Below are 26,625 nucleotides of genomic sequence, written 5' to 3' on the forward strand. Positions count from 1 at the left end.
ACTATATATGTCTGTATGTGTGCATGTATGTATGTATATATACACACATATAACATATATATATAATATACTGCACCTTGATATATTACTTTTTTAGTTCTGTACACTACAAAAGTTGGTGTTTTTTGATGTGCATATTGTGCATATTGGATTAGGAAGTGTTATTATTATCAATGCTGCCCCCCTCTCAAGAGGGAAATTTGCTTCCATAAATCAGTCTAGACCTGTCTCCCTCAAATGCTGTGTACCTACAGAGCTGTGAGCATTTCCCAGCAAACTGGCAGATATTAACACAGTCCCAGATTCTAGGAAAGGTATTGGTTGGGGAATGTGACTGCTGTGTGGGGAAGACTCCGGATTAGTAAAACAGACACATAAGACAAAGGTACAAAATGGGGTATTAATTCAAGGAGAGAAAAGACAGCTCACCAGCATTAAATTGGTAATTAATAGGATAAAGCATTATCTGGTGCTGCAGAACCATCCCCCAAACTCCTCAACTTGCTTAGTCTGTGCTTATTGCCAAGAAGGTTTGGAGCAAAGCCAAACTCAGCTTGATGGGTCAAGACAGAATGAACTTTTACAGAAATGGGGGCCACCACGACACCAAGGGATAAAGGCACAAATCTGGTTGCACTCAGGCTGTTTAGCAGAGGTGCCATATATGCAGCCAAGTCTGGGCTGATTTTTTCAAGGGAGTTAAAAAATAAATGCCTTGAGATACTGGTTCAGCTTTGGCACAGAATCCAAATAATCAGGACTTTGGAAAGCATTCCGGGCCTCAATCCTTTCCACAGCTGAACAATTTGCTCCAAATACATTCAATTCATCCAGAAAATGAGAATTACCATCCTGGCACTTATTCAGCAATAGTTCTCCTTAGAACTATGAAAAATACCAGAAGAAAAATCTAATATAACTTATTTTGGTAAACGGACCAACACAGTTAAGGAAAGGGATCAAATTCATCCAAATTCCAATTCCAGTGGAAAAGTTATTTGAAGTAAGGATCTATCTGTGTCCAAATACCTCCCAGGTAATGGGAATACATGCTTTACTATGGGAAGAAACATTTTTAAAAGAGTTAAATGAAACACTGAAGTTGTGTGTAAGTTACTTTTCTTGTTATCAAGAATATTACAAGATGTCTATATCCTTCACTGCCTAAATAAATATGTGTTACAAATTGAAATTATTTGAAAATCCTATATAAAACAATAGTCAGAGAGAGGTGAAAAAATTATCATTATAGAAAATCATGTCTTTAAATGGAATTATTGTTTTTGACAGCTGGGAGTTAGGTGTTAATACTGTAGGAATGAGGAAGAAGCAAAGGATTTACAAATTATAGGCAATGACTAATGTTGCCCTTGAGCAGTTTATAATAAATCTGTTGTCATTTAAAAATTAATGCATATGGGCATCAAACTCATGAACATCTCCAGAGTGTTCTGCGCCTTGCATTGATCTGTGCTTGAAGGATAAACTCATTTAGTTGTGGATGAGCTATGGACCAGGCTATTCAGATGTCAGTAAAGCTAACAAAAGCCTGTTAATGTATTGATAAATGCTTTGTAACACATCACATCCTCATGAAAGAATGAATCTGAGGCCAGCCAAGTGCAAGAAATCATGCTGCCTGCCGAGATGTGTGGTCATAATGAGACAGCAGCACATTATAAAGTACAGGGTTAAAAGTTAGCACAGATAAAGTTCTACTTAGGGCAAAGGAAGGTCAACCATGAAGGCAATAATTCCTGCCTTAAATGTCGATTGTATTTTTGACAGTACCTTGATTTCCAAAGCTGGTATCAATACCAGAGCCATCCCAGGACTCCACTGCGCTGTCCACACTTGGCACTGCAGTGGAATAGATGTCTGAGAGCTTGCCAGATTTCTGTGCAGCAGAGCTTTCATCTTCAGCATCACTCAGCTCACTCACGTGACCCACAGGCACAGAAAATTTCTTGGGACTGGTAGCTGAATAGGATTATATAAAAAAAAGGTGTTGATCCTTGCTTTACTGCAGTTCTGAGAATCTGGTTTTTACTCCTGACACCAAGCTTTTCCATGGATGGCTAAATGCTTGTTAATCTGCAGTAACACGTGCATTAAGGACCATGGATGGTACTCTTGGCCCCACTCACCATCTGTTTGCTTCTTGATTTTCAAGGTGACAGTTTCTCCTGCCATCTGTAACAAATGAATGGCTTCACTCAAAGGTTTTCCTTTCAGACTGCTACTATTTATTGCTAGGATTCTGTCTCCTATGTGAATTGCCCCAGTCCTACAATAAGAAAGAGAAATAAAACATTGAGAATAGAGAATAAAAGGCAACAAAGGCAATTTCTTTGCATTTTGGAGCATTAAAGTCTCATCTCCCTTTCTTTCATTTTGCTTTTACTGCTGTGTCACAGAGAAATTCTTTTGTTAGAAATGCTTAAAGCAAGTCACCTTTGTTGTAGTGACAATAGCAGAGCTGAGGCATTATGTGCATTTCTCTGTTACTGTGACAGTTGAGTTAATCACCTGTGGATGAAACTCACTGCAGCCCACCTGCTCAAGAGCAATCTCAGACAGCTTAGTAAATCCTAAAATGAGTCAAGTTTCTAGAAGTCTCATAACACTGTAAGCAAGCAACACAGCTATTTCACAAACCTGGCCTTCAGGATGGATCAATCAAGAAAAGAAAATAAATTACTTTTGTGTAAATGGTTCTGGCTGTGCACAGTATCATGTTTTGTGTGCTGAACCTTCTCTCTGAAACCACCACCAAAGGTGAAACCACCAAATTTCAACGACTCATCCAATCTGAGAAATGACGGGTGACAGAAATCCTGATCATTTTCATTATTCTCTATCTGTCACTTACCATGAGGAGCATTTCTGCTCCTCTGATAACACTTTCTATGGTGTATGTAAGTGCACATGCAGATGCAGTAGCAGATAAGTGTATGATGGGTTCAGATAAACTTGCACACATGAAGTGCTTTCTTTATTTATTGTATTATACAACCGTATTGGTTTTAAAAGACTGCTAAAATGTTCCTGTTACTCAAACTGCTCACTTTGATTGATTAGGTTTTCCTTGGTGATCTATAATAATACACAATCCTCTGCCTTGTATCGTATGTACATCCTGCTCATGCTCCTGGAGCTTGGCAATGATCAAAAAACAACAGCAAAAAGATTATGAACTCAGATTTGGAGAATTATAAAAAAAATCAATTGCTAACCCAGGAAAATCAGGGTTTTTAGGTAAACAAAATAAACCTCTATTTTGACAGAGAGAATATTAAAAATAATTTTCTTTCCAACTTACCTTTCAGCTAATCCTCCTTTTGTAAGGCTGGAAATGATTATGGGATCAAAGGGCTCTTCAGTACCAGAGATTGTAATTCCAAGAGGCCCACCATAGCGCTTGAGCTCAACAGTATAAATAATTGCTCCAGAGCTCTCCTGTTCATCTGCAATAAATGCCAAGGGGATGCAATTGATTTCTTATGAAAGAAGGAATGAAAAAAATAGCATATTCAGTCTAGTGACTTGTAATCGAACAGCACTTTCAAAGGATCACATCTCAGATACAATTCTTAATCATATTCTACCAGATTATTTTCTAAAAAACAAAAAAATACCTATCATGCAATTTTTTATTACCAAAAGTTGATAGAAAAACAAGTTGATAGAAAAACTCTCCTCATTCTGTTAAGACTAAATTTTACTCTCTTTAAAATCTTTAGATGATCTTCCTATCAAACTAGAACTTAAGGCTATTTCGTTATAGAATCACAGATTGATTGAAGTTGAAAAGGATCTCTGGATGCCTCCTTGTCCAACCTCCTTGGACAAGCAGGGCCAACTACAGCTGGTTTCCCAGGGTTGTGTCCAGCTGGCTCTAGAATTTCTCCATGGGTAGAAACTCCACAACCTCTCTGTACAGCCTGTGCCGGTGTTTGGTCACTTCCAAAGTAAAGAAGTGTTTCCTGACACTAACAGAACCTCAACATGCTTAGGTTTGTGTTCAGTCCCTCTGGTCCTGCCACTGGGCACCACTGAGGAGAGCCTGGCTCTGTCTGCTTTACACCCTCCCCTCAAATATTTATACACCCTAATAAGATTCTCCAGGCTGAGTGGTCCTATCTCCCCCAGCCTTTCCTCAGAGGAGAGATGCTCTGGCCTCTTCATTACCTTTGTGACCCTTGGCTGGACCTCATGCACTGTGTGCCCATGTCTGTCGTGCACTGGGCAGCCCATGGACTGGACCCAGCACTCCAGAAATCCCTCTGCTCTGCTGAGCAGCAGAGAAGCAGCACCTCCTTTGACCTGCTGGCCAGGCTCTGCCTCTTGCAGACCAGGAGGCTGTTGTCCTCATTTGCCACAGTGTCACATTATTAGAGAAAAGGCAAGTTACTACTATGGTATAAATACTGATACTCATCTGTTTCTTGAACTGAATAGAAGGTGTTTAAAATTAAAGGTAATTCAAAAGTTTTAAACCCAAACTTTCTTAAATTCAAAAGTCATTATAAGATGAGCAGCTGTGTTTGTAAATAGTCCATGTTTTTGATGGACATGTTTTGAGCTTTTTGTAACAGAATCAAAAATATCTTCTGTATACTGAATTATCAACTAAACTGAATAGTAAGTCCATTAGATATTATTTCATGATATTGCTTGAAGTAATTTGCATTATTTTAAAGTTTTATCTTACCAAACAATTATCAGAATTGGAAAAGAATCCATCACTGAGTAAATTTAAATACAATGTATTTCCTTAAACAACACTCAATAGGCATTGCACCAACAAGGTATGTGCCTGTATTTACACAATGCTCTTTACATATTATCAAAAAAATCCTAACCACAGAAGGAGAGCAATCAACTGTACCATCTTTGAGTTGTGAAGTAATATTTTAAAATTTAAAATGCCAGAATTCTCCTCAAAATAACAAATGCTTTCTAGCTCATGTTCTGATATTGGAATTCAGCCAGGACAACTGGTCTGGTGGACAAATTCTCTTAGATCTGTGGGTAATGACATTTTAAGCAGTTCAGTGAACGGGGAAAATGTCTAGGATGCACATTCCATAAATGTTACTAAAACTAAAACAACTTAGAAAATTCAAATGTTATAATTCCTGTTCCTGTAGATAGAAAAGCTTAGAAAGGGAAAAAAAAAATCCCAAACCTACATCACTAGCAAAGGCTCAAAGAGTTGCCTCCTTCTAATACTGAACGTGGTACTTTAGGCAGAACTGCAGGAACACTAATACATTTGAAGCTACTTAAGTTTCTTCCCAATTTTCAGAAAATTTAGATTTTCAGCCCCCCACCTTCTCCTTCTATATCCTCCTTGCTATCCATGTACAGAAAAAGCTACACACAGAGACTCAAAGGAGAGAAGCATTAGTGGTGTTCATTCAGCAAAGAACACAGGGGGTTTGTGCCTGCCTGGGGCATTGCCATCAGTGTTGTGGCACAGTTCACATCAACTGCACTTTGTTTGCCATGCCCTTCCCAGAAGCACCCAGCTGCCCAGATGTCACTGGAAGCCCCTGTGTGGCTCACAGTGGGCTGGCATGCAAGCTGCCACTGCACAGCAGAACAGGGGCAGCTTTGCTTGCTTAAAGCATTGATGGAACAACCACAAATCCCCTGAGGTCTAATGCTGGCACTGTTCATCCAGATGTGGCATGGACATGGTACAAGGCTTCAGCTGAAAGGTGGAAAGTAACACACCAGGCTAGCTGAAAATGTAATAGCCAGCACTTGCTAACAAGTGACACAACATTAACATTTCTCTGCTATATACACAAAGTGAATGAAAAGTTACTAACAATCAGCAGCCTTTCCACCTGAGAGCTGGAAGTCTATAGATCTCAGTGAATGACTGGAAAGAAGACTGGTCCATTATGTCTGTTTTTTGGTTAGCTGTAGGTCAGACAATTATTGGCAGAATGTTATGCTGACCAGAATGTTGGAGCTGTCCAAGAACAGGGCATACATGTGGCCTGAATTTACTAGGAAGGCCAGTTCTGCCATGTGAAAGCAAAGAATGGTAATATTCAAGAAAGGGAGCTAACCATGAGGTTAATCAGGACTTAAGATTGTCCTCAGTTTGGGAAGCTGGCAAGAAGAAAAGCAAAAATTGTTGGAAGCATACCTCCATCTGGGGAGAAGATATAACTGAAGTACTATGGTTATGGGTCTCATCTTTTTGAGATTTTCCATCTTTCTTTTATTGTGATGCAATTCTTGTGGCTAATTCTTGGAAACCACATTTAATGAAAGTAGATCCTCTGTGCTTCAGTGGCTCTGCTGTGCCCAGTAGCCTCTTGCTCATCAGAACAAGATCAGAGCAATAGAGTGACAAGGGCCAAGAGCAGCAGGATCCTGGAGCCCTGACATGCCTCACCCTGCTGTGGCCTCAGCTGCACGGTGGCTCAGAGGAACACAGCTCAGAGAGCCCCCCTTCCTGCCTCACCTTCCTCAAAAAAGCATGCAGTGACAAATAAAAAGAAGTTTAAATCTTAATCTTATTCTGTGCTTTACAAAACATTTTGGAGCGCTCCGTGCCTACTCATCAATCTGCACTAGGCTTGTATTTTCTCAGGGAATTTATTATTTTCCTCTGTTGAGTTTGAGTAGCACATTTTTTCCTTTGTGAGGAAAAAAACTTTCATAAGTAAATTAATGGCAAACACAAAAAGAATTATTTTAACTGAGATATACTTTTCATTACCCCTTTGCTACTGTTATACCACTAACACTGTTTTCTTTAACATTTGAGGAGACACTCACTCATTTTAAATTTCAAAGTACCTCAAATCTGCTATAATTACTTTTGTTTACACTTTGACACTTAGTCAACTCTTACAAGAATAATTTGTACAAAGAATTTTTTTTAGTAGGTTTCTGAGTAGCTGTCCAGTTACACTTGAATCTGTTCAGTTACACCAATCATGTCTGGATAAAACACTGTGTGAGAATCTTGATACAGATACATATCAAGCAATGAGAGTGTGTAAAAGGAAACTGTGGTATAGGAATCCCACTGAGACTAAAATCTGTACCAGATACCATGGCGTGCAATACCTAAGAGAGCAAAGATCTTATTTTCCATGAGTGGAGACCGAAATCCCCATTTCAATTACAGCAACAATTTGCACAAGGTACTAAATGCAGCTGCCTTTGCTTTGTACTATAATACTAAGAAGATACTTGGTTTGCTTTCAAAATCAATTAGAAGGGGGAAAGAAAAAGGAAAAGAGTCTTCTAGTGCAATTCTAAACAGCACTTCAACAGCTGCACCTAATTTCAAATAATAAAGTGTGGCAGGTTGTGCCTTTTTGCTGTGAGAAGCTCTTTACAAAAAGAGCTGAAGAGAACTGAATCTCCACTTTGTGCCTTTGTCTAACACTGTAATATAAACACCAGCAGTAATAGTAGTTATAATTGTCTTACTTCCTTTGCCCTACAGTGCATAACAGAACTCACTTTATTATCTCCAGGTAGAAATTCTGCTCTTATGGAATCCACTGTGGGAAAGACACAAGACTATGAATACATGTAGGTGCAGAAAATTATGGCAAGTCCATTATTCCATTGGGCTGATCAGACATGGCACCCATCATACCCAGCACAGTGTGTAAAGTACTACTTACCTTATCAAAAGTCAAATTTTTAAGTTTATGGACAAAGCACACACTACACCACTTTGTTGGAGAACTGAAGCCTAGGAATCTATGCTTTGCTAACCATGATTCCAATTTTAAAAGCAGAGAAAATCCCAATACTCTGGTAAGAAACAGATCTACTTTATATGGCTGCACCTGAGGGCCAATTGTCTTTTCACTGAACTGAAGACCTAATTTTGCAGTGCAAGCAATATAGCCAGTGAGAAAATTCAACACTTTATATGCCATTAAAATTCTTTTTAGGTGACATTTTCTGATTATCATTAGCATAAACCAGACATGTTCAGAAAAAACATTTCACTAAAATTGAAATGAAATCCCCTATGCTCTAGAAATCCTGAAAATCCACAGGAATCTGCCATAGTCATTGCTAATACCGGAATTATCTTCGTCCTTGCGGATCTTTAGCTTTACAAGGTCCTCGCAGTGCTGGAGGATCTGGACAGCATCTTCCATGGAGCAGTTGTCAAGGCGAATATTATCTATTGCCAGCAACTTATCACCCAGTTCCAGTGTCCCAGTCCTGCAAACAAGCAAACAAGCTGACATGAAACTCAAGTAACATTAAAAGGAAGGTATCTAGGGAAAGGTCTAAATATTATTATAGAAACAAGATGGATTTTTAGGATAATTATTTCTTAATATGCCTTCTATTTTCTAACTTTTCACAGAAGTTTTTATTAAAAAAAAAAAGCGCACAGTTTCTTACAAGCTCTCTCTGTTTAATTTGAATTTGGTTGGTTACACACATAAACAGATTTTTATTTGGAGCTTTTTTTGGGAGTCTTACCTGTGAGCAACACTTCCTTTCTTGATATCAGAAATAACCAGAGGGTCCCCTGGTTTTCTGCTTGATGGAGCTGTAATAAAGAATATACACAGACATTTGGGTTTGTTTCTAGATGTGCAGATGGACTAATTTTGACCCCAAACCAATACTTCCAACACATTTCTTACTTGTGTCATATCCCTCCCCTACCCCTAAATAATCTGAACTTGAAAACTAACACCAGCAGCATATTGGCAAGACTGGATACTCCTCAAACATTAGAAAATTTCAGAATTGCAGTGAGTGGTACAAAGGGAACTTAGCCTGATATGTCTGAATTCTGGGTTAGACCAGGACTGAGCCATGTGAAGACACCACAGTACAGCTCCAGTCATCTATCATAAAATTCTGCACAGCTGTAACACATAAGGAAGACTTTCTGTCATTATAATCTTTCAGTGCAACTACTAATGGTGATTTTTTGCCAGAATAAATCCTGTAATACCATATCCCTGTCCAACAGAGCTGCTCTGGCAAAATATCTACAGTGGGCTAGTCTACATTCTTTCCATCCACTTGTGTCCCATCCCGTGCTCAAGGCAGAGGTATGAAGGTAAGGTGTGCTGGCTGAGAAGGAGGAACCCACTTCCAATAAAGGAGATGCTGTGGAGAGTGGCCACACACCCCACTGGGCTGATACACTATTAGCATGTCTGCACAGGTGTAGCTCACAGCACACCAATGTTTGCTTCACTCTAACGCACTGCTTCCTCTGAAGCAACCTCTGCCTCTTTCTAAGAGAGTAACCTTGTCCCCCTGTAGTGCTGCTGGACCTTAAGAATTGTGGACTTGTCCCAACTTTGTACTGGGGATGCCTACCAGAAGCTCTGCAATTCCAGGCAGCTTAGTAAAAGTCCCACCACTCCTCTCCTTGCACACTTCTCTCTTTTTGGAAGAATCTGACATTAATGGTCAATTTTTCTATCTGTCTCTCATGGTTAAAAACATGCTCTGCTCTTCAATGCCAGGCATTGCAATTCTTTACCAACTCGTGTAAAAGTATTTGACAAGTTTCCCTTGGCCAGGAAATTTGCTTTGCAATTTTGCTTGACCTTTAGCTGCCTAGGAAGCAGTTAAATACACCAGAGGAAGTCAACAGTGATCACTATCTATTTCCAGAGGACTGTTACTTGAAGTGGCTTCGCTGAGTGCATTGTTTTGGAGGGTTCATCCATTTGCTGACAGAAGACTGCACTGTAGATCTGATATGGCAAGCAGTCACCTTAGAATTTGAGGGTGAGGAAGACACATTGTTAGACATCTGTGTGGCACATGCTGTCTACCTCTGGGAAGAACATCACCTCCAGCTGCTCTGCCCAGGAGGTGCTCCATGTGGTGAACACAGACAGACTTTTTTGCTAACAGAGTGGACTGCTAACAAAGAGTGTGCTGATAATAAAACATTGCCATGTGGTATAACGCTCTCAGCTCTCCTGAAAGCACTAATTAGTTTTGCACATTTAGTATTGTTCAACTGCCCCACACCATTCCTGCTCTGTGAACTGAGCCCCTGCATCCTTTCACAGACGGTACCTTTCCAGCAGGCTCCCAGGCCTGAACTGACAATCTCCCAAAAAACTGCCCTTATTGGAGGATCACCTACAAAATCCTGATGTCAGTTACTTTAGCTGCTCAAGAATCTTCTCTTTGATGCAAAATGACAGATCTTCACCTACAGCAACCACATGGTAAATTAATAATGACATTTCCAACACAATATGCTAACAGGTCTTGTTAACCTTAGCTGCCCTGGCTGAGACAGCCTTTGAATGTCCAAAGGAACTGTTCAAGAATTGCTAAAGAGCCATATTTCAAATGCAACGTGAAAGTCCAGAAGACAGATATACAAGGACTCTGAAGAATTTTTAGAAATTTGTCTAAACCAGCATGCTTTCAGGAAATGATTATGTTGCAATTCAGAGAACAGTAATTAACTTTTTGCAAGATATGTTATTTTCATAGCTTGTTTCTCATACTTTCATGTCATGGGTCAAATACATTAAAACTCCATAATTTACTTGAATCCTTTGGATTTGTTTTACCAATTAGTATCTTGTTAAAATTTTCGAGTATCACTTTGGTGATTTTTTAATTCCATGTTTTTGCCCTCTGGGTTGCCTTACTCTCAGGTTACAGGCTATCCACCGCAGACTAGGGTTTGAGTTTTGAAATACTTTTCATGAAAGTGTCTTACAAAATTACCAGAACTAAGAAAACAGACCATTATTGTTGTAAAAAGAAGAGAGGAGGAACCAAAATGAGGGGAAAGAGCACAGCTCAAAGAGCAGAGCCACAAAGTACGTGTGGATGCAAAGATTATGATGCTGCACACAAAGTTATCAGTTTCAAACTGAGGAAGTGTGAACCAGCAGCATTTTAAGAGTTCTCCTGGGCTACTATTTGGTCTGGAGAATGAAAGCCTTTTTGTAGGCACCAAACAGCTCTGTGTGAAATGAATCCCCCCATAATGAGAAGCAGTACAACACACTTCATTTTGTTATTGTTCAATGCTCATGGCATACTTCCTACAAATTATTCAAGTTGTGTTGCAGAGATAAAATCACGAATTCCCTCCTGAAATTTTGGACCTTTTTGCACATTACCACAGGCTCAGATTGTCTCCCAAACACTGGTGAACAAATGCTGTCTCCAGCAAGAAGATTGAGTACTACCCTGATTTTACAGATAAGCAAAGGAAACATAGGAAAATTTTGGTCAAAGTATGGCAGTTTTCAGTGAGCAATTTGAGATATCCATGCCTTTATATCTCACAATAGTTTGTAAAATATGCTTCTATGTCTGAAATACAACTACTGGCACTTTCAGCAACAGCTGCAGACAAGTAGCATTTCTGTAAGTGCAACCCCATGATCTCAATATTTCTGCATAAAATCAAGCAGCCACCTGTGGTATGACTTGTCTCAGCACAAGTCTTTTGCAGAGAAAAGGAAAACCACCCTAATTTCTCCAGGGTAGCATTAAACCACCTTGACCATGAGATCGCCTCCTTTGTCTTTCTGCAATCCTCCATCCTGCTCATTATGCAGCCTCCATCCCCTTTGTTACACACCACTGTTTCATCTCTCCCCAGGGAGCAGAGAAAGCAGAGATCCAGAGGGAAAGCAGTCTTTGACCACTTCATATACCCACATCAATTAATGTAAGCTTGAAGTGACACTGTACAGCTTCCAGTCTCCACTTCAGAATTATTTCTGGTTTTAAGAGGCTGTTAAAAATAAAGCACCTTACCACTCACCCATGTCCAGCCTTCTTGTTCAAGTCCCAGCTGCCCCTAATCCTGATCACAGTTCAGCCTCTCCTCTCATTTGCTGCCCCTCTGTTACAGCTTTCCACTTGTTTCCTCTCCTCGTCCAATGAAGATCTCATCTCATCTCATCTCATCTCATCTCATCTCATCTCATCTCATCTCATCTCATCTCATCTCATCTCATCTCATCTCATCTCATCTTTTTCTTCCCTGTTCCAGCTGTTAGTCTTGTTCAGCTTTGCAGAGACCTTAGAGTCTATATGAATAACTACAAGTGGACTGAAGAGTGCACGAAGTTGTACAGGTACTAAATTTAGTGTTGAAGCTAAATGGCTGCTCTTAAGCAAGTTGTTTGTTGTCTCTCTTTAAATTACTCTTTGATCTGGTCTCCATCCCAGGTCTCTCTACCCTATTCTACTACACTTACCCAGCCACTTGAAAGTAAGTTCAGTGAAATGTTGTCAGTTCTGGGTATCAGCTGTTCCGTTACATTTTAAAAAAACCCTAAAAAAATGCTTCTTGCTTATTTCATTGCTAACTCAAACAAAACTGCCCACAAAGTGACCTCAACAGATTTTGGGGTGGACATCTCACCCACCACCCAGACAAAACCCACTACTTTCAGCCTGGCTTCAACTCTGGAGTTTGATCAAGCTCTGAACAAACAAAAGAAGATGCTCATGTGATGGAAAAATACATTTTATACAAAGTCAGTACATTTATCCACAATACTGTTTTACTACCAGAAATTTTTAAGAATAGTGTGATTAATAAATAGATAAAGAAGTTTTTTAAAATTACACTGATGAATCTCTTTGGTTCCTTAAGTATTGGTTCATGTGGAGCCGCTGAGAAATCCGTTGATATTTTTCTGTCTTGAAAAGAATTACCTGTAATGCTTCAAAATTAAGTAGAGCTTGCCAGATGAAGCATGAAACAGAAGCATGTTTTAGAAAATAAATTCTCACAGTCAATGCATCTTTAGATATTTATAAAGCTTGTTTCCAATGAAATACAAAAACAATAAAGCTGACTATGGTATAGCTGCTAGACAAAGTGACTCAGAGAAACTGAAGATAGTTTGGGTGAGATTCTGATATTCTTACCAGCTTTGCAGCCTCTTATTCCTTGAATAGTCCCATTAGCTCCAGAGAGATTATTTATGAAGCAAGGTGCTGCAGTTCATTACCAGTAAGGATATCAGAATCTTACATAAGACAGAAAAAAAGAAAAGGAAAGGAGAAAAAAAAAAGCTGTTAAGTATAATTACCAGAATCCACTAGTAAGTCATTTTACTGGACATCATTCAATGTTCTTGACAAAAAAATAATTAGCCTGTGATAAAGTAGCCAGTTGCCTCAAAAACCTTTAAAAAAGGTTTTTGTCTTTGAAAAGAAAATCTATATTCATTACATGGTTTCAAGTCAATGTCAAATAAATTGAAACAGCTTTGAGTACTACTAGCACTACGTGTAAATGTTCCTTCTTCTAGGGAATGATTCTGCTACAAAAGCATAATCACATGCACAGGAACACTCCTGTGTTTAATTTGGATGATATAATTTTAAGAACTGAGGCTTTCTATTTGCTCTAATCAGGTAACTGGGTGTGCAACTAGTGATATGTGAAGCATTAAATATAAAGTCATGTATATTTGCAAAATATGAAAATATGAAATAAGATCTATATTCAGTGTAAGTATTTTTCATTGATAAATTAGACAGATAGTGCAGAGCTAAGGGAAAAATGATAGGACTGCAATGTGTGTATGAAGGCAGCAGTAGGCAAAACCACTATACTGGGAGATAACTGATATGAACTAAAACTCAGAGCCCTGGATTAATATGAACAGTGATGCTCATGAAACTTTCTTCTCTCCTGCTTTTAAGGGGTTATGCTATCTAAGGGGATTTTTAATGTTTTCTGTTATTTTTCCCTTGAATTAATAAATCTGAAACTAAAGAAAGTCTCTTCTCCTATTACAAGTCTTGTTTTTCAAAGTCTATGAATTAGCTTATTTGTCTTTAGTGTTGTGTGTCATCTCAGATATGCCTTCAATAAAGCACCTGGCTGTAACTGTGCAAGCACTCTTGGTGCTCATTATCATGGACAACAATTCCAAGAAAGAGAAATAAATTCCTCTTCTAGGATCTCTGACTCCTAACAGCTGACCTAGAAGAACTCTTGGACTTAAAAATAGAAAAATGCTCACATGCCAGTCCAAAGTGAAGTTGCACTTCCTGTCTGACAAAAAATGTCTGTCTTGTCTGTCAGATTAGGTAATTTCCTGACTTTCTTATACAAATTCCAAACTAAATGGGGAATATGGAAAGTAAGAAAGGTGTTTCTCTGTAATGTTTTAATAGCACTTTCTCATTTACCATTAACTCCATTAACTTGAGAAGGAAGAGGATGAAACAGGTCTGTAGCCCTTTCAAGAGGTCAAGCCCACAAGTGAATGAATCTGATCATCTCCATCCCCCCCATCCATACCACCTCTGCCAAGTTTCCTTTAGTATTTGTTCCTTAAAAGAAATCATATAGCTTTCTGAAAATATCAGTAATCAATAGCATGCTAATGTGCCCTGACAGAAATTTGACAAAATGAATATAAAATGTTTGTATTCTTCAAATCATATTGCCTTATCTAGCAATTAATTAGGTAAAACAGAGCAAAACACTGAAAAGCAAGCATGACATGCAGCAATTCAAGACTTCTACCAGTTATTAATACAAAATGCTTTAAAGCCATGTAAATAATTTATCCTAGATAAATTTTATATGAATTAAATACTATCAATGAGATTATTATATATAAGAGATAATTTAATTTAAATATAAAGATACTGCAGTATAATCACAAGAGCAGAGAGCTAAGAGCAACCACATGTTACTCTGATTATATAAAGCACTAATTTTATAAAGCATTAATTTTTTGGAATTAGATTCCAGATCAGTAGGGCATGCAAAGTTTGAAAGAGGACTGCTAAAAACTAAATTCCAAGAACATTAGCTTTCCATTAAAAGTTTATTCCTACAGACAAAAAGTAGATGTCTGCATTCCAAAAAAACAACACAAATCAAATTACTAGTAAGTTCATATTTTTTCAACAACCTTACAAACCTTTATCAATCTTAAGAATAACATTTAAATAGAACAGCCTTGCTCCAGGTTTTCTCATTTCTCAATATTTTCATTTGCACAGATACATGTAGACCTCCGATTTTGCTTCAAATATCTCATCACATCTTACAGAGTCTAACAGTATCACACTCATTCAAGTGTGCACACAAACAAACAGGCCTGCAGTGTCTCTCATTTGTTCCTGAGATGTAATCCTCAGCAGTGAGATCCCCCCTGTACTTCTGATTAACCATATTCCACTGTGCTGCTAAAAGCCCCAAGAATACAAGACAAAGCATAATCTTCCCCCAAGACACATGAAAAACTCCAACGGAAGACTAATAGCCTAAGAAAGGCCACAGCTATAAAAGAAAGTTAATTCTAATGACACGAGATTCTGCAGTGTCAAGCCCATTACTTTGATATGGATTGTTTTTCCATCCCTCAAGCGCTGAATTCAGTATGCTGGAGTTCACCTGGCCAAAATCCAGTTCTAACACATTGTTTTACTCTCTCCTCACAAAATAAATATAGGAACACTTTTAATTTCAAACCACAGCAACAAATACTTCTTGAGAAATAGATTGATGCCAGCTCTTGTGGCTTTCTTCAGCAATCTCTGCAATCCTCAGTGAAAGGGGATTTTGCTGTGAGCTGCACATTCAGGACTGGCCAAACATTCTAGAGACTGAGGATGTACCTGGGTTCTGAAGCAGAAAACAACCCTAGGTATGTGCGTCCTCATGTCTGTGAGACCCTTCAGTGGGTTCTGTTCAGGAGCCTGTGAGGGACCATGACAGACTCTGCTATAAACGTCCCAGCTATGGAAATACTTTTGCATGGACCTAATTCTGATTTTCTTTTTAGTAAGTAACTTTAATTGGAGTTACATATTTACTACGCATGTGAAGGAGTAAGTCAAACATTAGATTTGGCAAACTTCTGGCTTTGTTAACTACTTAAAGGGCAGTATAAATATATTACAGAACAGTATTTCAAAAGAGAAAAAGAGTAAAAGAAGCTAGAAAAAGGAAAAAAAAATACCAAAAGAAATACTAGTCTGTAGCTACAAGATCTACTATCTGCATATTATCCCATAAACGTGGTCAGAAAAATAAACCCTTGTACTTACAACTTATGGTGATGCCAAGTTCCACATTATGCTTCTTTGGTAGTTTCACATGAAATGTTCCACTGCTTGGTATAACTGATTCTGTTAAAAAATATTTAAAATGTTAGATAATTTATAAGGCACAGCAATTCCATGAGCATGGAACTATGCATGTAAGTTGATGAAATCACACCAGAGTCACAAGGCAGGGATGAAACACGGGTGCTAAAATGAAGGAGGTATGATATATAACTCTACTGGTAATTTCACGGTTACTCAATTTTTTTTTAAGGTTTAACTGAATTTGTGGAGATTGCATGGGCCAGCAGCCAGCTGAGACTGCAGGTTTTTAGCTCATATTCAAGTTCTGTGAGCACATGGGAAAATTTCACTGCTGGCAGACAGCTTTTAATTAAAAGGACAGAAGATTGAGTCATGAGGATTTCTGACCTTTGCTGCTGCAGGACTAGTACTTATTTTTAACTGTCCACTAAGGTAACTGCCATGGGTGTAACATCTAGTGGGAAGAAAACGAATCCAGTGGTGCACACACATAATGTGTACTTGATATACACAATTTGTGATTTCATGGGTATATTCTGTGTGCTTAAACACATTACAGAATAAAGGAATACCATTAGTAATAATACCAGAAAAATTAACAATGATTCTTTTGACCTTTATTAATTAATTTTATATTATTTTATTTAGAGATACTGTAAGTGAAACACCTCAAGAGTTTTTTTGTTTATCCACCTTTTTAAATAATTTTCTGTCTTGTGAAACATTTCATTATTTGGCCTGTAGAGGATTTGTCTCTGTTTAGCAGAACATTTCTATCTCAGGCCAGAAAAATGTCTGGAAATAAGTCAGAGGAGAGACAGTCACCAGATCTTACTACAGGACCTGTCATTTCTATTTGCTTTCAGAAGTAGACTGCAGGGCTGTGTGAAATGAGAAAGCTGTACAAGAAACCACATTTCAAATAAGTCACTTGAAAACTGAATGGTGTAGATGTGAGAAGAAAACCTCTACCTCAGATTCCTAACACTTGCAATGTATTTGGGATTTATTCCTTCATTTTTCTTACAAGACAGAATAACAGGACATTCATACCTGCAACATCAAATTCTATTTCCAAAGTGACCTTGTTGGTGATGGAGGAGTCTCTGAGCAGTTGATTGGCCTCATCAAATGTGCTGTCTTCTGTTGGGACACCATTTATTGACACTATTCTGTCTCCTATTTGCAGCACCCCACACCTTGGTACAGAACGATACAAAACAATCATCAGATGTGCATGTTACCAGAACCAGCAGTATCACAGTATCACAGAATCATTTAGGTTTAGCATTAGGGAAAATGCTTTAACATCACTGAGCCCTGCCATTAACCCAGTACTGACAAGTCCACCATTTCCATGTTGATTTGCCATATTTACATGCCTTTTAAATACCATCAGGAATTGAGTCTGAACTTCTTCCCTCAGCAGTCTGTTCCAGTCCTTGACAATCTTTTTCACTGAAGAAATGTTTCCTAATATTCAATCTAAACCTCCCCCGGCACAACTTGAGGCCATTTCCTCTTGTCCTGTTGTGTGTTATCTGGGAGAAGAGACCAATCCCCACCTGGCTACATCCTGTTCTCAGACAGTTGTGGGGAGCTATAAGGCTGCCCTGGAGCCTCCTTTCCTCCAGATTAAACACCTCCAGCTCCCTCAGCTGCTCCTTGGTAGAGCTGTTCTTCATCTCCTTCACTGGCTCCATTGCCCTTCTCTGGGCACACTCCAGCACCTGAATGTCTTTCATATAAAGAGGGGACCAGAATGAACACAGCACCTGAGGTGTGCCCTCACCAGTGCCAAGCACAGGGACATGATCACTGCCCTGGTTTGGCTGGCTGCTCAGTTTCTGATATGACCCACCTGATCAAACACCTTAACCGGACCTTGAAGGACAATTATGGCATAGCATCTCACCAAGCTACCTACGCACAGAAGCTGCTGCCCCTTTGCACAACAACACTATCTAGCGCTCCCAGTATGGGTTGTGTCCTCTAGGCGCTGGGACCCAGGAAGAGGGGCCTTCATGCTTCCACCCCACCCATGGACATCATCTGTGCCTTTGACCCTGGGCGCTGCAGGTGAAATGGCAGCTGGTGCTTGTCTGTGCAGCTGCTATCATTCCCATGACATGATTAAATACATTTTTAAGCATAAAAATGTAATGGAAATAATTAGTAAGTCAAAATTCTGGTACTCCCTAAGATTTGATTCTGTACCAAAACTGAAAAGAGCTGGATAAAGCTTTCCCCCGGCACACTCAATTATCACTATTTTGACTTCACTGGTTTTTCTGATTTTTTTCTTTTTTTTGGTTTTGTTTTGCATTAATATAGCTTCCAGTCTCCTTCTGGAGGACTCTGAATGGTCAGAACACTGGTGCTTGTCATTATAGCTGACCAAGTGCATGAAACACCATCGTCAGAACAGAAAGTGTATTACTTGCCCCACTCCACTGAGCAAGGCCCTGCAATTTGTCACAAACTGGAAGACAGCAAGAAGCCCAAAGCCCCCGAGAATGCCCATGGAATGTGTTCAGCAGTCAGTCCAAGAGCTCACCTTTCCGCCGGACTGTCAGCCTCAATGTAGGAAATGAGAGGTGGAGAGGACAAGGTCTCAGTAGCAAACACGCTACCCTGGAGCTGTATCCCAAACCCCACTATGGGGTCAGCTGTCAGCACCACTTCTGTGGTTTCTGTGTGGACCACCTGCCCAGCCAAACCAACAGTGCTAGAGGCTAAAGACACTACAAAACAGAGCAGACCAGGAGGAAAGACATTCATATACAGCAGAAGTTTCATTGCTTTTTGAGAAAATTGTTCTTTACAATAAATCTAGTCAATGAAATGTCTCTTTAAAAGTCAATTTAGGCTAGAGTTTATAAATTATGTATAAACAGTTATGGCATATAAGATAATAGAAAACATCTGGTTGTATGCTGGAATGCAAAAAGATAATTCTTGTTCTGAGTAAAATAAATGTGTTTGATATCCCCACTCCAAAAATCTCAGGACATCCTTGAATTCTGTTTGCATTAGGTTGGAGGCATGGATAAGCAGAACTTCAAAAGGAACTAAGGCAATTGGAGGCACAAGCCCAGCTGTTATTCAGGCGGATTCCTCTTTTGAACATCTCACAGCCATTCACTGTAGTTAGCAAGAAAGCACACGAATCAGGCTTGCTTGCAAGAAGTAAGGATGCCTTCTTCTTGTACGTGTTTACCATAAGTCAGCAATTTGTCAGGCTAACTGGGCAATGTATGGAAGTTGAACAAACCACCCTATTTTGCCAACCAGTGTATCTCAAGGGATTGTGAGAAAAAAGGCCCTGTGGGGTCTCTCAAAGCCACTGGGGGACCCTTCTATGAGAAACTCAGGCTTTACTCACACCTCTTCTGAAAGGCTGCAGTACAGATCAAGACGAAAACTACCTGTAAAAGGAGGGACTGCATCTTTGCCTCCCTGACCTCTGTCTAAACATCTATTGTATTATGGTTTGAATTCCCCCAGTGACAAACTAAACTATTGCCTTTCGTGTCATACACATGTCTGCTAAGGATTAGGTAAGGATTAGGTAAAATTTCATAGTTTATTTGAGGGAGAGGTTACTTGTGCATTTTTTTTTCTTTGACACAGGGAAAAAAAATGTTGATATTATAGACAGTATTAGTGCAACTGTAAAAAGATGTCAGAGGTTATATAAGTATTTTCCCACACTATGGGGCTGCAAGCATTGGCATTTTGCTCTATATCAGTATAAATCTGATAGATGTAGCACAGCTGGCAATGACAGATCTTTGCAAAATTTTTCACTTGCCCAAAAGCTCACAATTTTCTGTTTTCTCCCAGCAAAGCCCCTTCCCACACTAAAACTGTCCCTTCCAAATAACTGTGAATTCTTCCTCATATCTTGTTTTAAGTTTTCTTTCTAAGAATTCTAAGAATAATTTTTAAGAATCATTTCAGATACTCAACAGCTTCCTTCTTACTCTTTCTTTTATCTGCACTCAATAAGATATGCTTATACACAAATACAAATACTAAAAATCTGAAACTTCCATCAGCTTTAGCATTTACTGCATCTGAGAAATAGGTTTCTCCAGCCCTCACTGCTGCAAAGGCTAAAATATAATGAAACCAAATAAATTAATATAATACCTAAGACACCTTCTAGAAACATCTTAACTTAGGGCAAAGGAAAGTTCAATTTTCCCTTTCTTAAAGGTCATATAACAATTGCTTGTTACCTTCATCTCTATCTCCCATCGCTTACGCCTCTATTCCCTCCATGCAGCAGGTATCTAAGTTGACTCTGTAACCTTCTTACTCTTTTTATAATGTCCTACTAGGAAGCTAAATATCTCATAAAATTTATTTCAACTTTCAGTTGAAATAAAGACAGTAAAAGTTTTAATTCACATTGGGAAATTAAGTCACTATCTGCAGGATTTAAAACTCACTCTGATAAACATTTTGATGATGTCGACACTTAAGTATGATAATTAGGAACTCCTTCTACTCCAAAAGAAAAGGAAAGTGAAACAGGAACAAAAAAAACCTCTCAGAGATTAAAATTATCCTTTCTTAATCATGTCTCTTAATCAATATTTCCTAAGACTCTAAATGCCACAGGTACCCAAAATGTAAAATGTCACAGGTACCAAAACCCATGACTTAGAGCACGTTGGGGTTTGTAACTCAACAGTAACTGCAGCAAGAAACAGTGACATTTTTTGACTCCTTGGTGGATTAGAATTTTTACAGGCCAGGAAGCAGTGCTGTTGATTTTAAAAGGGGACATGAATATGTTTGTATTTACAGCGAACACTGCTTGCTATTGCTAGGGGTACATTCCAGCATAGTTGTTTAGCTCTCATCTAACTCTTAGCAACATTCCTGAGGGCTGGTTTGCTACATGCTCTGCAGTTATGCAAATCATGATTGTGAATTTGAAGATTATGCATTTTTATGCCTGCAGTTATACAAGAAGCAGAACAAGATGTGCTTCAAGGTGCATCTATGGATCATTATGCCTCCAGTCTCCCACTCTGACCTACAACCAATTGAAAAATGTTCACAATTCCTCCTGATAGCTGTTGCAAAAAGAGCACCTGTGCATGTCTAAAACTCTCTCAAACTTCTACCACATATGCAATCCTGGTAAAGTAAATTGGTATAAATTATGGCTTGTTTGCAACCACTAATAGGGACCTAATGCAAAATATTTCAGGATTTAAACTTTAATGAAATAATAATCTAAGTGTTCCAACAATGAATCCCACACCTTAAACAAACAAACAAACAAACAAAAGCAGAAGAAGAATAAAACCTGAAACAAGCAACAAAAAAAGCTTGTGGCAGCAGGACATGCCCTCAATTTTTACAGCCACATGTTTAGAAGGATCTGCATAACTAATGCAATGATTGTTAAATCATGACGATATAAGTCTTTAACCCATCGTGCCATCACACTTCATCTTCATGAATTATGCCATGATCACATTATGTTGTGCAAATATTCTTAAATAATTGGCAATGTAAACTTTATAGCAACCTATGTATTTTTATTACCAAGTAACATTCTAAAAGATTTAATAAACTTTACTTTAATAAAACTCTCAAATGATCCAACTGGATTAAAGAAAAAAATCCCACTAAAAATGAAAGACTCTGCTACTCTTTTTCCATGAAAAGCACAGCAGTCAATCTACCTGGTTCTCATGAGTCTCCCACAAAGGGAGAGGTTTTCCAAGTCTTGTTGATGGATAGTGGAAAGATACAGGACTGGACATTCTCTATCCTGGTCCAGAGCAGTGTGGGTCTCTAAAGTGGGCTGCTATTGCTGTCACAAGTATGGGTATAAGTCTACTAACAGAGTAAGGAACTCTGCATGGGCTGAGAAGCAAACCCACAAAAAGAGCAAACAAGTCTGGCTGGCCGGCCAATTCCTCCACAGCCAGTTCCAGTTCAGGGCTGTTGATGCAGTCACAGGCTGTACTGAGGCACTGACCATGCAGTGATGGGGCCAGTTTCAGGTATTTTGTAATGCTCTGTATCGAGACCTCACAATGTGAGTGGGTAATAAACTACAGCACAACTAAGCCTTGTCCTAACTTCTCCTATCTAGAGATTTGTTTACTCATAGCAGCTTGTCATCCCCAGGGCCTTCTGACTTGAAAAATCTTTTAGGTGGGCTGCAGTACATATGTGACTGTTCCCCTAAATGCCACATCACTGGCCTTGTTTTGAGTCTTTCAAGGTAACACAGACAAGGCTTCCTCGAAGGAAAAATATCTGAAAAATTTAACAGCGCAAGTTATAGCTGTGTCCAAGATCCATAACAGGATTAGCTTTGAGGATTTCATCCTTTGTTGAACAGCTAAAACGTAGCACAACTGATGAACAATTTTTTGCATTGATTTTACTATTGAAATCAATTACTACTAGTGTAACACTACTACAGGTTCTCAAGCGCAAAGGAGAAGGTGTAAGAGCTGGACCTCTACTGATACCATAGCATGACAGACACAGTATCCCCCCTTGACCCAAAAGAATGCATTAGAAGCTAACATGTCAATAGATGAGCTGTGAAAAATGGCTGATCGGATTAAAAACAAAAAATGCACTTACAGGCAAATGTTATGCAAAAATATGTGCTTTACAGAAGAAATAACAAGCAAGCAACAAAAAGTGCAAGAAAGCAAAACCTCAGTTCCTCTCTAATGTGTTCTCATAATTCTGTAGTGATTGTCCTTGGAAGCTGCTGGTTTGCTCTGGTTTTACTATGACCATGGGGAATCTTTAAAATACAGCAGCAGTGCTGTAATGTGCAGCAGCTCAGTTCCTTCAGAGTGGACTTCTGAGCACTGTTACCTAAAGCAAATGATTTACAGAGCAGTTCTCACCTCCCTGCTCGGGAGGAACTGAGTTGCTGTGGGTTGCACAAAGACAGACAAACCAAAAGAGAGGAGGCACTCTCATGGAGTCTGGGAAAAAATGAACTGACACAGCCACACTCTTTCCAGCCCAGTGAATGCTTAGCAATATGCAAAATGGAACAGCCTGAGTAGATCTATTCTGGCTTGGGAAATGACTGACTCATAGGCAATCCATGCTTTGAGTCCCAGAGAGTGGTCAAATGAGGCTACTTAGTCTTCACTGTAACGTGCTCTCCCTCACCAAAATGACTGTACAGGTCATGGTGTAGATGTAAACATTAGAACTACCTAGGAGGTGCTGTGGCAAGTTCTGCCTTCCCTAATGTGACAGCTGGTTGAGCTTACCAGCAATCTGCTTTTGACTATTCCCTAATGAACATAGGAAGAGTTAAAAAAGGAATTTTAAAATCACTTCAGTAATGGTGTAACAAACTCTTCCAGCACTGTCTGAAAAAAATATTCCTTTATAAATTTCAGATGAGATAATTATGCTAGACAGCATCTACTCATCTCATTTTAGCATTGGACAAATATGTTCACCCTTGTGTTTCCCTACGTCTACCAGGAACTCTCTCTTCTGTCTAGAATATATGTGTTTAATTAAGGTACTGTGCTTTTTTCCTGCATCTTCCCCCTCCTCCACCCATTCATTCACTGCACATTTTTGAGGAAATGCAGTTACCACCTACAGGAGCTTTTGAAGTCCTTCTTTTTCATCCTCCGCCTCATCATTGTCCCCCGTGGGCTGGTGGAGTAGAGGCTGCGAGGCAAGGTCCCCATGTTCAGGGAACTCAGGCTGTATGCACTCATGGAGGTAGGAGAGAAGGATGAAGACACCAGAGCTGCTGTAAGAAATCAAACACTTGGCATACAGCACTCAGTCTTCACAGAAGAGCGCGGCACATGCCTGTAACTCATCAATGAATCAAACATTTTATGTATAGGCTGTGTATGATGCACAGGAATGCTTGGTGCACTTCCAATAACAAAGACATTTAAAAAACACAGGCGACCCTAGGAAAAAGTAAAGCCAGCATTTCATGACAACACTTGCTGGAAGCTAACAAAGATAATGCAGACACAAAAGATTATTCATAGTATACAACTTACTTTAAGAAAACCATGTGAAATTCAACTTTTCAACACACATCCCCAGACTAATGCAAATCAATATATCTAGATACACTGATTTTAGAAATGCCTTTTTGTAGTAGGTAATTTCTGACAAAGATTTGTAAGCAAGGCTTTGCATTCAAAAATCATGCTTCGTATACACTTTTCCAATCCAATGGTCTACTCATACATAGAAGAAGAGCTGATTAATTCAGAATTTTCAAGCCTTTTCCTGCCTACAAAGGCTGCTTTGTTATAGAGAAGAAAAGGTCTAAAATGTCAGAAATAACCTTGGCATGGCTATGAAAAAGTGTAGCATCCATAAAACTGAAAAGGTTTTAGAGCCTGAAATGGGAAAAATATGAGTGAAAGAAGAAGGGAGGGAGGAGGAAGGAGAGGAGGAGGAGGAGGAGGAGGAGGAGGAGGAGGAGGAGAAGGAAGAAGAGGAGAAGTGAGTATGTCAGCAGGAAAAGGTGTGAACATTACGAAGGCTTTTCTGAGGAGGCGCTTTCTGGAATTTCAAGGCTGGCATCCTGCAATGGTCAGGGTGGTAGGTGTTATAATGGTGGTAGGTGAGGAGGCTGCTCTGGCTGTTGGCACACGAATCCCACGTAAGTTGCCTGTTGCTTCTTTCAACCTTCACTGCCCACATGAAGGGATGATGGAAAATCAGAAAACAAAAGGACCAGAGAAGAGGTAAAAGTAACTGAACTGCACAATCAAAATAAAAAAAAAAAACTATAGACCAGAAGTGAAAGAAAGAAAACAAATTGAAAATAAAACAAAACAAAACAAAATAAAATAAAATAAAATAAATAACCTGGTCTTGTCTTTTTATCAGGGGGTTCTAACTTGAGGAGCAGAAATAATATATTTTCTCAGAAAAACATTTCTGATTGAGTTTTTTCTTTCTTTTTTATATTTGTTTCAAAAATTATGGTTACTGAATTGATTTCTTATCTCCTTCTGGCTACGGAGCTAAGATTGCAAACTTTCTCACAAAATACTAAGATATTACATATGACCACTAACTGAAGGTTAATAACTCTCTGCTTGCATTAATCTATTTTAAAAAGACCAACCAGATACTTTACATGGCACTGCCTAGAATGGAGATGCTTCCCTGCCATTTCAATTTACTGTATTGACATTTTAATTTTGCCACAATCTATTGCTGGCATTATGCTATTCTGGGCAGTAAATGACTTCCCAATGCCAGAAGCAGGAAAACTATCCTGAAACCTGGTTAATAAAGAAAAGAGGTCTTATTGATTAGCTGGATTTGCAATGTTGTATTTTTGTTTTGTGGTTTTTGTGTTGGTTTTTTTTTAAACTTGATCTTCAAAACTTTAAAATAATCCTTCACTGGATGAAATTTGATACTGTATTTAATTATTTAATTGTGGGTTCTATGTGCCGAAAGTGAAGACTGGTGTTTACTAAGAGAATGGGAAGCATTTCAGTTGTCAAATCTTAAAGTAAAGGGACTGAAGTCTCCCTTGATTAATTAGAATATATTCATCATTAAATTCAGCATGTCAGTACCATTGCTGAACCATAAAGGCACAGTTCAAACTGGGAAGTATTCACTGAATTTTTTGTCTCAAAACACCAAGGGATTTGCCCATACTACAGAATCATGGAATGGTTTGGGTTTGGAGGGACCTTAAAGACCATCTTGTTCAAACCCCGCTACCGTGGGAAGGGACACCTTTCACTAGACCAGGTGGCTCAGGGCCCCTTCCAGCCTGGCCTTCAACACTTCCAGGGATGAGGCTGCCACAGCTTCTCTGGGTAACCCGTCCCACTGCTTCACCACCCTCACAGTGAAGAATTCCTTCCTAATATCTAATCTAAACTCTTTCCAAATCTGTTTCTATAAAACACAGAGTTTGCTGCCTTTGTCCCATAAGCTGTATTACCTGTGTCCCTCTGCTACCTGCTAAATGGCTAAAATGGCTAAATAATGTAGACACAAAAGATTATTCATAGTATACAACTTACTTTAAGAAAACCATGTGAAATTAAACTTTTCAACACATATCCCCAGACTAATGCAAATCAATATATCTAGATACACTGATTTTAGAAATGCCTTTTTGTAGTAGGTAATTTCTGACAAAGATTTGTAAGCTAAAGTCTGCTAAAATGGCTGCAGACTTGTCTGTCCCCATGCTGGCCTTTAACAGGAGCCCAAAACCCTGAGCATTTAGGTTGGACCTACACCTTATGTTCATATCTTATTCCATGAAATAAAACAAGGGTGGGTGGGGAAAGGGCAGCCACTACAGCCAGCGCTGTGCCCTGGCAGAAGGAAAGCTGTCCCTTGGTTTCACTTTGTATCACATGAGCACTGATGTGCTAATTGCCTGGCTGTGCTACCCCCTCTGACTCAAGAGCCATGCCTGTCTCTGCAGGGTGGATCTATGGAGTGCGCACCAGGGAAGGGACAGGGAAAGGGGAGCAAGGGGCTCACCATGTC

The 26,625-nt window shown here is 39.1% G+C and overlaps 1 protein-coding gene across 11 annotated transcripts in view; it reads right to left on the minus strand.

Annotated features, from left to right (window-relative positions):
- GRIP1 (glutamate receptor interacting protein 1) overlaps positions 1 to 26,625 on the minus strand; it is a 307,698-nt gene that overhangs the window by 17,406 nt on the left and 263,667 nt on the right. For 9 of the 11 annotated variants that reach the window (XM_064701889.1, XM_064701884.1, XM_064701892.1 and 6 more), the window contains 9 exons: positions 23,720 to 23,875; positions 18,653 to 18,839; positions 17,149 to 17,294; positions 16,054 to 16,134; positions 8,491 to 8,560; positions 8,078 to 8,223; positions 3,323 to 3,467; positions 2,148 to 2,287; positions 1,792 to 1,980 (listed from right to left, as the gene is read on the minus strand). In XM_064701889.1, the coding sequence (XP_064557959.1) occupies positions 1,792 to 1,980; positions 2,148 to 2,287; positions 3,323 to 3,467; positions 8,078 to 8,223; positions 8,491 to 8,560; positions 16,054 to 16,134; positions 17,149 to 17,294; positions 18,653 to 18,839; positions 23,720 to 23,875 (1,260 nt within the window). The remainder of the gene's footprint in view (positions 1 to 1,791; positions 1,981 to 2,147; positions 2,288 to 3,322; positions 3,468 to 8,077; positions 8,224 to 8,490; positions 8,561 to 16,053; positions 16,135 to 17,148; positions 17,295 to 18,652; positions 18,840 to 23,719; positions 23,876 to 26,625) is intronic. The other 2 variants (XM_064701883.1, XM_064701888.1) reach the window with 2 other exon arrangements.

This window comes from Zonotrichia leucophrys, chromosome 1A (assembly GCF_028769735.1).
Source record: "Zonotrichia leucophrys gambelii isolate GWCS_2022_RI chromosome 1A, RI_Zleu_2.0, whole genome shotgun sequence".
NCBI lineage: Eukaryota > Metazoa > Chordata > Aves > Passeriformes > Passerellidae > Zonotrichia > Zonotrichia leucophrys.